At 33.8% G+C, this 14,877-nt stretch overlaps 1 protein-coding gene across 2 annotated transcripts in view; it reads left to right on the plus strand.

Moving 5' to 3' along the window:
• Positions 1-11,701: 11,701 nt before the first annotated feature.
• The window catches only part of LOC149562874 (Membrane fusion protein Use1), a 44,331-nt gene continuing 41,155 nt past the window's right edge, over positions 11,702-14,877 (plus strand). The window contains exons 1-2 of one of the 2 annotated variants that reach the window (XM_089826334.1): positions 11,702-11,838; positions 12,007-12,113. In XM_089826334.1, coding sequence (XP_089682460.1) covers positions 11,800-11,838; positions 12,007-12,113 — 146 coding nt within the window. In that variant the 5' untranslated portion in view covers positions 11,702-11,799. The remainder of the gene's footprint in view (positions 11,839-12,006; positions 12,114-14,877) is intronic. The other variant, XM_089826332.1, reaches the window with a different exon arrangement.

Raw genomic sequence — 14,877 nt, forward strand, 5'->3', positions numbered from 1 at the left:
AATGAAAAATAATTAAGAGAATAAAGAGGAAGAAAATCTGACAAAAGTATATTGTGTTGCCTGTAAGAAAGGTTTAAACTATGTATGAGTATCTATATTTTCAAGTGTTATTAACTATCTACTCTTTAATACAACGACCAGTAAACAACACCAAATTTGTTACAACAATTTACATAAAGCACTTTGGTGCTAACAAGACTTCCTATTGTATGCTTTGCTGCATATACATGTAGCAAAAAATTTGTAGCTTGAGTATTACAAGGTCCATATATTCAGAAAGATGTAGAGGACAATATATTGAAATAAGAAACGTGGATAATGTAGTGCTATATGAGCTACCTAATAATGTGACATATATATTATGTTTTGTTGTATAAATAAGGATGAACTATGTACATAAGCTCGTTAATGGCAAAAATTGGTGTTGAAAACTCTGGTTTCTCTTTGCTTCTAATATGGATGGTGTGCCTGTAGGAAAAGAGTGTTGTCATTAGAGCTATGTAGTAGTTGAATGTGATTTATGTAGTGAATTATTGTAAACATTTGAAAAGCATGAAATATATCAATGATGTACTTGATTCTGGCACTCTCATAATATATAAATAAATAAGAATAAATAGGTAAACATTGCTAGATATATAGCAATCTGCAAAAGTCCATCCCAACATCTATGTCATTACATGTCTAGTTGGTTTTATGGGGCTGTTGATTTTACCTCGTTGTCTGGTGTTCTAGTTTTGCAAGATTATTCCAACGATCATATGTTGCCTATGTACCCTACAATTTGTAAATAAATATGAGTTAATAGATCTCTTTGTATTTGTTTGACTTAAATTTGACTATGCATAATGAAAGTAGTAGGAAATTATGGAGTACTCACAGTTGGAGTTTCTCTTGTGATTGATGTGATTGTATGGTCCATTGTGAGTGTAAAAGTGACTTGAATCTCAAAGTTTCGCATCATGTAGACTACTACAGACATGGTTTCTCTGTACTTGTCAAACTCAATCTTTGTTAATTTTGAAAAGTAGTCTTGCAAGAGCTTGCCGTGTAGATTGCACTCGAAGATGTTGTCTTCCATTTCAATGATACATTGGAGATAGGGCTGAAATTGAAATGTTGTATCTGTTTTGCACTTGGTGCAGTGAATGTTAGTTGTTGTTGATATGGATACTATTTATTGGCAGACTATGCACAATGGCTGGTATGGTGAGCTATGAACAGTTTGTGCTTCTAATATTCCTGTTACCTGAAAGTACAAAGGTCGAGGTCAATTGTAGCCCACTGTAGTGTTATTTTTGTTGTCATTAAGTATTGAATTTTAGGTAGTAGTTATTTTTTGACCTACCTGCAGATTGGAATTTGCGAGTTGTTGTAGTGATTGTATATTGTAGTTGTCATTGAGGTGATCTATGTAGGTGGTTAGGCTTGATCTGATAATTGTTGAGCCTTGTGGATTGGTACAGGTGACATTTTTTAGTGGTAGCAACATTGTTGTTGGCGATGTTGTTGACATGCATATATTTTCTAGGCTTTTGTAGCTATAGCTGTGTGTTTTTGGCACTATGAACTAGCAGGAGAAAAGTATATATTAGAAATTGAAGTACTAAAATTAGATAAAAGTATCGTGATAAAAGTTGATGTGTTATTTGTTACTTACATTAGTTGTGTCAGATGCCACTGTCCATCTCTGATCTGCAGCTATAATTCTGTGGGGTTCTGTACATATGAAGTTACAAGGACACCAAGACTGCCAATTGGATAATTGTTGTGTGACCGAATTAGCCGGGAGATTTTGGTATTAGGTGATAGTCTTTGTTGTTTGCAGATAGGAGGTATTTGTTCAACTTTAGTTTCTAACTTGAACTGTATATAGTACTCAACATCTCCTCTTTCATATTGTGAGTTCTTTTTCTTGATTCCAAATTTTTGAATGCGGATGCTTGTTCCAAGAGTTAGCTAGTGTAAGTATTTATCAGTCAAGGTGTTGGTGATGTTTGTTGATATAGTGAGTAGATCGGCTTTGTCTATGAGATCTATGTGTGCAATTGATGATCTCTGTTCATTTTGTGTAGAGTTATTGCAAGTTGGTCCATATGTAGCTAGGATGTCACCCTCAAAGACTGTTGTTGATTGTGTGTTACAGATGTCAAATATGGTAGTTGGGGAAGTGGCAATGAGCTTCTATCTACAGTGAAAGTAGATAAATTATCTTCAAATACATAGACTATAATAATTCTATGTTGAATTGTAGAGAAGTCGTATCAAAGCACTAAGATTACTTACCTCTTGTGTTTGTTGTTGTTGACAGTAGTTGGAGAGCTTCTAGTTTGATCTATCTCCATGGTCTGTTGAAATGGACCTACACTCAACATGCAGCCAATATTAGATGATTAATTGTAGCCTATGATATTTTTATTTGTGTTTGATGTGAGAAATAGATTATGGTGTCATTTGCTATAGCTGCAATTGGACTGTAGCTATAAAGTGGTCAGTCCAGTATGTGTCGAGAACAATGGCTTTTCTTATTTCAATGTCCATGTTATGTATCCAGATATGGTCAAGGTTGCTTCCTGTTTGTGTTGTTGTGTTCTCTGTTGCGAGTTTTAGATTGTGTTGTTGCATGATGTCGAAGAGGTGAGATTTTGTTGTTGATATATTTAGAATGTCAATGTTGAAGTCTCCTTCAATTAGTAGTTTTGAACGTTTTGGTAGAGTGGTGGTGATGGTTTGCATGAAAGTGGAAAGATCGTTTATTGCTGCAGTTGATGTCGTATATATGTTTGCAATGCACAAGCATGCTTGCATGTGAGAAACGTCAATTATGATTGATTCGAGGTCTCTTGTTGCATATGTTTTGATATTTTGCACTATGCTAGTTTTGTTGCAACATGTGAGCAATCCATGAATGACATACAATGGGTAGAATTCAAATTTTTCATTCACCAGTGGCAATTGGTCAATGTGCTTGGTTCTTGTCTCTTGTAGGCAAAGTACAATTACACTATGCAAGTCATGATCATGGTCTATTTCTTCTGCATGCAGTTGCAGGCTTCGAGTAGTTAAAGTACATATTGTAATGGTGGCTAGTGATGTAAGAGAAAGAGTATAATGTAGAGGCCACTGTGATAATGTTTGCGGCCGTTGCATTTCTAGTTTAACTTTTTGGGAAAGCCTAAAATTATTGTGGTGTAGTTTGTTCATCAAGTACAATTTTTCTACGTCTTTAATGCGTGATAGGGTAGTATAGGAAAGGCCATGTTGATAGACCTTTGTGGGGTCAAAAGCAATATTGTCCATTGTTAAGCCCTATGCTCTGTGAATAGTTCTTGTGGATGTAAGTTGTATAGGGAATTATGATCATATGACTATGTTTGTTAATATTCACATTCTTCTTGTAATTTGTGTGAGTGGTGTCCATGTAGCTGGTATTGTATTTGTGTATATGTGTTGCATTTGTTATCTTTGTAGTCTTTCGACATTAGGATCATTGAACTTGATCCAGAGGATGTCTTCATTATTATCCGCAGGTAGTTAGAATGTGCCATCAACATCATTGACCAAACCATCTTGTGTGTCAAGATTACCTGCTATAAGCTTAATTAGGATCCCTAGCTTGACGAATATAGTCGATGGTAAGCTTGTCCTTTCTATTCGACGAGGGTTCTTGTCTAATGTTGTATCTTTCTGATCAATTGCTTCAAGTTTATAGAATGTTGTCGGTAGTAGGTCTAACATTTTTTTGTTGTGCTCAGCAATAACAGAGTTGGGTTGGAACAAATGTGGCACTTTTGGATCATTAGGTATAGGCCTATGACATGCTCTATTTATATACGAAATGTCTTGATCTATTTGCTCAAAGATCCTTATACGGTTCAGAATGGAGACAAAGTGTTCATTTCTTTATCTAACAACAGTTTTCAAGTTATTGTATTTGATATTGTCAGTCCAAAATGTGTATGAAATTTTCTCACCATTAATTCTTGGTTGCTTGAAAATACATTTGTCACATACTGGTTGTGCTTGGAAAAAGTCACCACAAAATATGATGTCTATGTTTCCAAACGGTTGAGTTGGTGTATGTTTTATTTGATGAAGTCTTCTTTCTATATTGTATAAGGTTGTTGATCCTATTAGTGATGTCTTGTTGATTAAAAGAACTTGAAGTTGATCTAGTCTCTTGCTTAAACTGTCAAGGGTGTCTGAGTCTAACGGTGTGATGTTTGATGAGCTACATGGTAGATGAAATATGGAATGTGCAGTTATGCCTCCTATGTTGTACGTAGCCTTTTCTATTGATGCTACAATGATGTTTTTTGGTTTGAGTGGATCACTATGTAATTGTTTATCATATAGACGGATCAAAGCCTCATAGAGTAGTTTTGTTGTAAAGGTCTTCTCAATTCCTACTCCTCCTATTAGGAATAAGTATAGCGGTTTATGTGGAAAAAGTCTTTTTGTCATAACCGCATCTTTTAATATTGCTTGTTGCTCTTTGTTTAATTTTCTTTGCATTGTGTAGTATTCTTGGGTCCTTTGCAGAAATGGGTGTGCAATTTCTAAAAAATAATGGATTATGAACAATTTGAATAGTTTGATTTGGTTTGAGTTTTCTATTATGCATTAGGTCATTAGCTAAGTCATAATGTTCTCGTGTTTTTGTTTGATTGTTGGATTGTAAATGGCAATTGAATATCATTGTTGCATTTTCAGTGTTCTCTAGTTCCTTTTGTGCATCGTCTATGCTACCCCATGCATAATTAGTTTGTGCATTGAACATTTTTTCAATTTTTGTTATTTGTGTCTTTTTAGCATTGAATGCATCAACCCATGTGTTGTTTTCTAATAACAATGTTTCCTCATTTACTTGGAAGGGTATGTACAACATGAGTTTCCCTCTACAATAATTATCATAGTCAATGTGTAGATTGTATTTCACAAAGCATATAATTTGTGCTTTTCGTCTTTTTTCAAAACTAGTTGATTTATTATAGTAGAGTGCAGTGTACTCAGCAAGTGGTAAATTGTCTAATGTAATTGGCCTTGATATGTATTTTTCTATTGCAAAAGCATACATGATGTTTTCAAAGTTATCATGTTCTTTAGCCAATAGTTTTGGACTTTTGAGCATGAGAACTTTGTTCTCTGATGGTGCAGTGTTGATAAACATAGTTTTTCTTGATGATCTGTGTAATGCTAAGGATAGCTTGTCAACTAGACATTTGTTGATAGTTTAGTAATGCATTTCCAAGTTTGCGTATGAATTTTGTTTTATTGTCATAAGTTGTTGTTGTTTGCTTGCGCAACTATTGGAAGGCTAATGCCATTGTTGTATCTTGCTTTGTCATATAAGAGCAACAATAAGATGCAACAACATAGGCATCCATTATAAATTGTGTATTAGTATTTGCATACCATAACAATGGCACTTGCCTTGCACATGCATTGGTCCATATGTCACTCGGGTCTCTTTTTAGTAATAGTACTCTTCTTCTTAATGTCATCCATAGCATTAGGATGTAATTGTCTTCAATGTTGTCGAAGTCATTAAGGAATTGGTCAAATGTAACATCTCTTGAATATTGTTTGTGCTCAAGTTATCTAAAGAGCTCTATTGCTTTTTCTTTCATTCTTGTGTCTATTGTTGGTAAAGGCTCTAGAATAGTTGTTTTCCTCATTAGAGGCATAGGGAAATTGAAGCGACAAGTTGATGTCCTATACTTCTTGCATCTTTTTGTGTGATGGTGCGTTTGAATTTTGGCAAGATTTCCATCTAGAAGTGTAGAATTAGAAGAGATATATTTGTCGACAAAGTTCTCAATTTCTTGATTTGTGCATTGTCCATATATGGGTGCGTTTTCAGTCCAAACCATAAAATGCAAATGTTCATTTCCTCTATTTTGGACTTCGGTGGCAAAGAAGTAATCTGACACTTTGCCAAATAATTCTATATTTGTTAACATCATTCTACAGAATGTGTTGAGTCGATGATTGAAATATCGAGTGCATAGAACTAGATTTTGTCTTATTTGAAAGTCTAGATTTCTATCTTCTATAGTTTTAGTTTCTTTATAGTTATTGCTAGCATAGATATCATCCAAAGCTTGTACTAGTGGCAGCCACAAGTGCTCAACACTTCTCAATGTGGCAAAGAATGTTGGGGGTCCTAATTGCCTTATCATTGCAAATATGTTTTTCCTTGTGTTGTCCAAGTAATCAGGTGATGTAAGAATACTCTTCAATGATCTGAAACCAATTGGTGATCTTAATATTTGTTCAATATTTGTGGGGGTGCGGATATATTTTGCCAACAACTTTTTGCCTTTGAGCTCATCTTTTCTTATGCAAATCCATGCAATTGAGGAGATTTGTTGAATGATAAGTTTTATTGCTTTGAAGAAAATGTTTGTAATATGTGTTGCAAAGTCATTATCCAGATGCATGAGCTCCCACTTAACTATTTTTTGGAGTGAGAAATTTGAGACAACATGTTGTGGTCTTGGATAAGCATAGAAGAGAGTTGGAAAGTTCATTTCCTCCGAGTTTTGATCTTGAAATATTCTAAGAGGTATAATTCCTTCATAAGGTGCAATCTCAAATATCATTGTGTCAAGATCTTTTATTGAATGTGTGTCATTGAACCAATGGATAAGTGATTCTAAGACTGGTTTGTTACTTAGTTCATCATTCTCATTAAAGTCTTCTATTTCTATATTGCCAAGACATGTTGTTTGTTGTTTTTTTCCCCTTAGAATGGCTTCCCAATGCTCATCTATGACAACGTTCTCTCTAATATACAAGGGCGTGGTTACTAGAATTGATAATGCATTCATTACACATAGGGGTCTTATATTGCCTTGGGTGTATGCATTTTTTCACTCTAGTTTTCGATTCAATCTTATTGTAATTGTTCTATTGTCATCTAATTGTCAAGGCAATACTCGTTGTACTTTATCAATATCTACAGGCACATTGATTATTGTTTCGTTTAGGCCATACTATGACCTTTTGTAACCTAGTTGTCTTATTTGTGCAAACACAATACACGAGGAGACAAGTCTTTCTTCTAGTGAGGTCAATGTATGCACTACATCAATACGTCTATTTCTTTGTATCCTCCAAGGTGCAGCAAAGGGAGGAACTTTGCCAGATACAACAACTTTGAAATATTGGGTACATATCAATTTGTTGATTTCAATTTTCTTCTCTTCATGTGTTATTGGAAGAGAGTTGAAAGCATTGAGAAATGTTTCATCGATGACTTGTGTGTTTTTTTGTAAGTGTAACATTTCACAGATGCTGCATGGGTTTATGGGTGTGTCATTTATAATGCGTCAATATGCTTTAATTGATTTTGAGATTTGTCTGCATGGTGACAGTTGTTTAGAATTGCATCTTCCAATTTGATGGAAATGCAACCGAAGTTTGTTGTTTGTTCTGCCACTGTCAACATTTTGTTGCTTTCTATTTTGTTGAAGAAAGCTTGTGCTCTTGCTCTTCCATATTGTGTTTTTGAGGCAATGCAATGAATGCCTGCTTTTGACATGACCCTGTTGTGTTGTTGTTATGCCTATTCTTGATAAGTTGATAGGTGTTGTATATTGCACTGGAGGTGGTTGACTTTGTATCATGGAAGATGATGATTGTTGTCTTTGGTTTTCGTCAGTTCCCTTTTTTTTTTTTTCGCCATGACATATTATTTCTTTTAAGGATCATAGTGAGTATCAAATATTTGCATTGATCGATGTTGGTGTTCTTAGCTATGTATGTTATGAGATATTAAATGATGCTGGAGGTAGTAGTTTGGTTGGCCCAGTTTGTGGCTCATTAGATTATGATGATGTGAATTTTTCATAGCTATTATGGAAATCCATTTTCTAATAGAGTTTTGCGCAAAAGAAAAATCAACGTTTTGGCAATTGTGCTATATTCAAGTATCTGAAAAGAAGGGTGTAAATAGGTACTCACATCATTATTTACGGAAGTTTCAAAATTTCCTAGAAAAAGTGAACTAAGGCATATAGAATTCAATTGGTTATTAGGAAAAATAGAACAATTTTGAAGGAAATTTTATATTATTCTTATTATTTGTAAATAGGTACTCACATCATTATTTATGGAAGTTTCAAAATTTCCTAGAAAAAGTGAACCGAGGAATACAAAATTCAATTGGTTATTAGGAAAAACAAAATAATTTGAAAGAATTTTTATATTATTCTTATTATTTAAATGCTTAAAGGGTTTTGTAAAATGCTCACTTGATTACTGACTATATAACTCGTCGTACTTGCAACAAGATTGTCTTTTGTGTTTCTTCTTATTGAAAATCCTGATGCAGCAAACTTTGTACCTGCCACCTATGTGCATAAAATTTTCTTATCAAAATACTTGAGTATTTTAGGAATACATTTCATGTATGTAGAATTCAATGAACCAAAACAATTGATACAAATATCGCAATTATGAATTTGAAAGCAAGCTCAAAGAGAAGATATTCTGTGTGAGCAAGAGGAGTGCTTTTAGATGCATTTGCTTACAATAATAAAAATTAGCTTGTGAAAGCTTTTCAAAATGAAACAATGAGAATTATCGTAAACATGTTAAATCACCTTTTTAAATTAAATGTTAGATATACAATTCTTATTAAAAAAAATTGTTTTCATTCTTCTTCACAAATCTAATACTTATGATTGAAATAATTTTAGTTATTCATTAAAAGGAATATTTCATAGTGAAATAATTAGAGCTATTAAACATGTTTACTTGTATTAAAAAATTATTTAATATGAGATACATGTTTCTTAGAAAGCTTTTATTGTGCTTGTGATTTTTTTTGAGATCCATCACTGAAAGATCTAAAATAGAGTATAAGATCCAAAATAGAGGTCAAAAAAAACACAATTCAATGTACACAAGAAGTAAAAATACATCCATCAATTATATCTAATCAATTAAAGTATAATACTTAAATATAAAGCTAAATCAGAAATGACTTTTGAAGCATCAAGGTAACAGGAAATGGAAATGGAAGCAATGGAAACTTAATGAAACACCTGAATTTATTCCTACAAGGTTGCAAAAGGACCCCAATCAATGTTATACTCAAAGAGGAATAATATAATAAATATGTTTTTGGTTCCCCTCTTGCAGAGCTAATCAAGCCATTTGATCATTCAATAGCAATTTAGGATGGTAAATAGTAACACGAATAAGATTGAATAGGCATTTTAAATGTGAGGTCGAATAATGTATAATATTTATGCTGGGCAATAATCTAGAGATGTGGGATTCAAGATTTGAGAAGCTTTTGGAATTGTGGTTGACCAGTTGGAGATGGTAGGCTGGCAGACGAGTTTTGTTAAATACATTGAATCAATCTCATTCTATTGCTTAGTTAGTAAGGGGAGAATTTGGCATTTATTGTTGATTTTAGATGTGGATAGCCGTAAGGGAAGATGCTTGACACTTATTATCCATATTTATAACATACTCAGAAATTGCCTTACAAAATATTAGTGAGAATGGATTGTGAAAAGCTGAATTTTAAGCTTTATAATAAAGATAACTATGTGGGAGAAGTGTGTATCTACCCTCAATATGAAGATGCCTATTTGATGAGTATAATTAGCAAAAAGATTCGTATCTCTGAATTTTCTAGACAAAGCAAAAGGTGTTCACCTTTAGTGGTGCTACATTCAATTGCTTCAAACGGTGTCTGTTTCAAAATGGAGCCAAAGGAACAACTGTCCCAACCTGATCACTCAAATCTAGTTTCTCTTCATAAATCATGTCTAATTGAAGCAAAGGTACTTGCCATATTTTCTCTAGCATTTTTGCAAAATAATTTTGCTATAGTTTGAATTTCTAATTTAATAGAATGGAAGTACAATGAAAATCTATATTTAATGCACAACTAGGATCTAAAATGAAAAATGATAGTATCCCTGTTTAAATGAAGTGGCTCAATGGGATTGGTGTACACCGACAAATCAAGCACAATCTAATGAGGAGTAGCTAAAAACTAAACCAAATAAAACAAACATAGCATATGCTAAGCTTAGAAATGCTCAAAGAGCTTACAATTTACTCTGTAGGAGGTGTAAAGGCAAGTTAGTTGCTCTCACTATTGTTAGCATGGAGTTTTTACTTTAACCTTTAATTACACCAAAACATTAGAATGGATATAAATATAATATCTCTCACGTATATTTCAACAATGAGACCAAAACCAAAGATATTAGGGACCTTAAATTGTGTACAGGGCAATCAGATGAGAAGAAGAAAGAAAAGAAGGTGCATCATGTATCGTCTTTGGGCCGCCTTAGCTGGGGTTTTAGCATCAGCTACATTTGCTCATCTAAAGTTTCCAAAGTGATTGTGAGACCCCTTTTTATTTCTCTTGAAGCATGCCTATACATAAAAATCAGACACTCTAATGCTAGATGCATTACATCCTGATGAAAGAGTAAACAAAATAAAGATGCCTCAAACCCCTGGATAATCAATATTGACTGAAATAGAACAGAATAATGAAATGGAGACATGGATGGCAAGGGTAGATGTTACCTCTATAATTGGCACGTAGAATTGCGCTCTTTTAGAACAAAAATTTGTCTCCTTTCCAAGCAGTTTACACAAGTAGAACGAGAAGATGCGGCTTGTTGCTAGTTTGGATAGGAGGGCAACGAAACTCGCCTAGGTGCAGGCTCAGACGCACAAGCTCGAACTCGCAATCGTGAGCTTTTTAAAAGCCCTATATTTTAGCTTACAAAAACGAAATTGCAGCTTCAAACCAGAATTATTTCTGGAAACCCTAATTTTATTGCTTAAAACATCTATTTAATCACTAATCAAAACTCTATTTTGTACGTCGATACCAAAAATGTTCCCAACAAATCGTGTCCAACACTCAAAATAAAATAGATATTTTGCAGCCAAGACCAAAAATCATTCTGAAGCACATGCTAACACAAATAAAATCGCAAAGAAAAAAACAATGGAACGAAGAAATGGAATACTAGTATACTACAATAGATCACTTTATAAATCGCAAGAGCTAGCCTTCATACCTCTGCCTCTACAAATCGCACTGAAATTGCTGCTCCGTAATTTGAAAATTGGAAAACATTTTATTAGTGTTTATCCACCTCTATTGTCGGTGGCTCTTTGATGTTAACATAATAAATGCTAACCTATCTCTATTGTTGGTCGCCCTATCATGACATTAATAATAATTAATCTGCATTAATACTCTTGCCTTTTATAACCGACTTAGTCCTATCTACAAATGTTGATTTTTGTTCAATAATAATTTTCATAAAAGTGAATAAAACCCCAGCAAAATAGTGTTAGCCAATCATAAATCTGAAATTAGCATATAATAATTTCATTTTCTTAATACAACTCCTTAAACTTTGCAATATGACAGGGGCTCAACGAAAAAAAAAAAAAAAAAAGGGCGTGAAAAAAAAACATTAGTTCCCCGCCTTTTAAAAGGTAGGGACTAATAAAAGAATACATACTATTAATAATTAAATGTAAAAATTTATTATTATTGTTGAATTAATAATTATTATAAATATAATTAAAATTTAACTTGATAATAAAATTATTAATCGTGAATGTTTGAGGCATGACAACTTTTTGAGGCATAACTTGTTGAGTAGGACTTGTTTGTATGTGATGAGGCTTGAGCTATTTGAAAAGTTTGATAAATAAATTCTCGGAATAAGAAAAAGTTAAAATGTAGAAACATTTTACAGAACTTCCAATAAAACAGTCCTTAACTGTAATCAGATTATGAATTTTGTGTTTTGTTTCCATCAGGAAAGATATCTGGTAGTGGTTTTCAGTGATTATTATTATTATTTTTTAATTATATTTTAGATTAGAACAGTCTCCTGTGGCATTTTCTGTTGATTGGATGGTAAAACTTAAAGCGAAACGAAATTGTTGGTAGAGAGCAATTTAATGAAAGAATTTTTTTTTTTTACGCATGTCCCAAAGGTATTGTGGAAAGGCTATTTTCTTCAGTTGCCATTCTCAACAACTGGCGTAGCAAACAAAATAACTGGAGAGGAGAGCTACGGGGGCATTGTCGTGAACAGAAAGAGGTATTGCTATTGTATCGCCTGTAAAATCTCTAAATAAGCACAACTATTTTGCTTCTAACTTTTATAATTTTTTTAAGAATTATCCAACGAGAAGAGATAATTGCAGACACTTTATTTGATTACATCATGTGTCTGCGAGCATGAATTGTCACGATAAAACCTAATCCATTTCTTTCTGCTTATTAACAGTAGAAAATCTCGGAAACTTTTTTTCGGCCATTTCTGACTGATTATCTAAGAACAATAGAAAATTTCAGAAATCAAACCTCATTTCACGGGTGTGCGAGCATGGGGAGTTTTATGTTTGTCAAATGTAGGCCATTTCAGTTTTGAGTTATAAATATTTTTCTAATTATCTAGCAAACCATCGAAGGTCTTAGCTTTGTTTTTTCATAAATTGGGTTGGCCCTTTCCTCCCAATCTGCATGGTGCCGACTGGATGTACACCCATATAAATAGCGTAAGTGTTTTTTTGCTTTTGATCTTTGGCATTTTTGAAGATTTTTTGTCAACGATTCGCGGACAAAGGGGATATTTGTTTTCTTGCCGATTTAGCTCGGTATTTGTGGGTGAGTGATTTCAGCTGAGATCCTTCGCACTAATTTGTTGATTTTTGGGAATTATGGTGGGTATTCTGGTTTCACACCCGACCTTTTATTATTAAGGATTGCAGTGAGGGATTTGAGATTAGAGTTAAAGGTATTTGTGGCCTTTCTAGGTTTGCTCGGCATCTTCCAAACTGGGAAAATAAAGATTTGAACATTGAGAGATCACAAACTTCAGACAGACCATCGTATCTAAAGTCTTGATGGTGGAAGAACATATCGATCCTTGACATGAAAAAGATTGATCTTGGACAATAATATAGGAGGGCTTGTCAGATATCGATCTATCTTTATACGTAACAGCTAGAATTTCCTTTTCTCTAATAATTCCAAGATCGATTTGATTGTGGGGTTGGTCGTGAATCGAGGAACTCTCTTTAATGATTCCTATTCCCATCCACCTGGAAGGTCAGGTGTTCGTAGATTGATTTTGCAGCTGCACGTGCGTACTAAAGAATTTTCATTCAATTCCTGCATGCCATAGGCAAAGTCATATAGTACTTGATCTATATAATTGCATTAAAAATTTGTTTTTATTTAGGGCAATTCCTTTGAAGTCATGGCTGTAGATTCAAATCAGCGCAGAGAACTTGACAGGCAAAAGCATTTGAATCCATTTAATCTTTCTTTGCTATTCTTGGTCAACAATGCTTCTAGCTACTAGCAAGGCATAGATGCTGTTTCCAGACATTGCGATATCATATTGGTTAACAATGCTTCTGATTACTAAAAATGCACAAACGCTGTTTCCAGGCATTGTGATATTAGATAGCATTAATGTATTCTTTATATGATCATTTAATCATTCTTTGCTATTCTTGGTTAACAATGCTTCTAGCTACTAGTAAGGCATAGATGCTGTTTCCAGACACTGCGATATCATATTGGTTAACAATGCTTCTGACTATTAAAAATGCACAAACACTGTTTCCAGGCATTGTGATATTAGATAGCATTAATGTATTCTTTATATGATCTAGTCTATACAAGTTTGCCTTTGTTTCATCTCTGAATAATTTCAACATATTCTAAATAAGGATCCTCTATTTAGTTTTCTTATGTCAATTTTGCCCTTAGATGGTATAATATTATAAGGAGATCTTGCCTATTAACAACCAAGAAAACCCACTACAGAAAATTTTAGTAGACAGTCCAATGCGTGTAAACTGGGGAAAACTCTAAACATCATTTTCACTCTCACTCTAGAACGGTTTAAAACTCTTCTGATATTCTAGACAGTCAATGATTTAGGTTTGTCTCATAGAGTTGCCTCTATATTTCTGGGATGGTTATTTTATTCATGTCATAGCTTAAAAGGCTTAAACTTCTCATCTATCTTGTTTAATACAATGGAGAATTAAATCGAGAAATTTAGTTGTGTTCAATGTATTGGAAAATTGGCTTTTAGGCCAATATGAAGATTCTTGGTGGCCAAAATGTGTCTTACCAATTTCTCGGGGTATATTAACTGAAGAACTTTGCCAATCACTGCAGTATTTATTTAGCAGTGACTGGCCTCCATCCAAGGCAGGACCTACCTTTCTAGCTTTATTTTGTCTTCTCTATCATATGTCTCCATCCACTTTATAACAATCTAGTGAACTAACCACTTCCTAGAGTTCAGTGAGTGCTGCTACCCACTGCCACAGATGGAAAACAGTAGAAGAAATCATGATGCCATCTGTATATGCGCTTCAAAACATAGGTGTCTATAATACCATATAGGATACTTATAAAGCTCACTCATTGTGGAAGTTGGATTACTTCCAAGCAAATTCAATTATTCTTTCAATTGAGTGGTCAAAAAAAAGTCTCATCATGCTTTAACAAATAATAACAACTGTCCTTTCAAGCCCTTGACGATGAAGTCCATGCCAGCCTTGAAGTTTGAAAGAATGTTGTCAGTTAATCAACAATGAACTTTGATATAGACATGTGGCAGTGCTGATCAACAGTCTTGGTCTCCAGTTGTCAGTTAATCAACAATGAACTTTGATATAGGCATGTGGCAGTGCTAATCAACAGTCTTGGTCTCTACCTTTCATCTGCATTGCCTCCTTGTTCCTTTAGGTTTCTCCTCATATATCTAGTTACTTTTTAACATACTGCTGGGGTTTACAAGGTGTCCTATGGTTACATTTACATTGTTCAGCTCACAA

This window comes from Cupressus sempervirens, chromosome 4 (assembly GCF_028749045.1).
Source record: "Cupressus sempervirens isolate cs-2001-9-10 chromosome 4, ASM2874904v1, whole genome shotgun sequence".
NCBI lineage: Eukaryota > Viridiplantae > Streptophyta > Pinopsida > Cupressales > Cupressaceae > Cupressus > Cupressus sempervirens.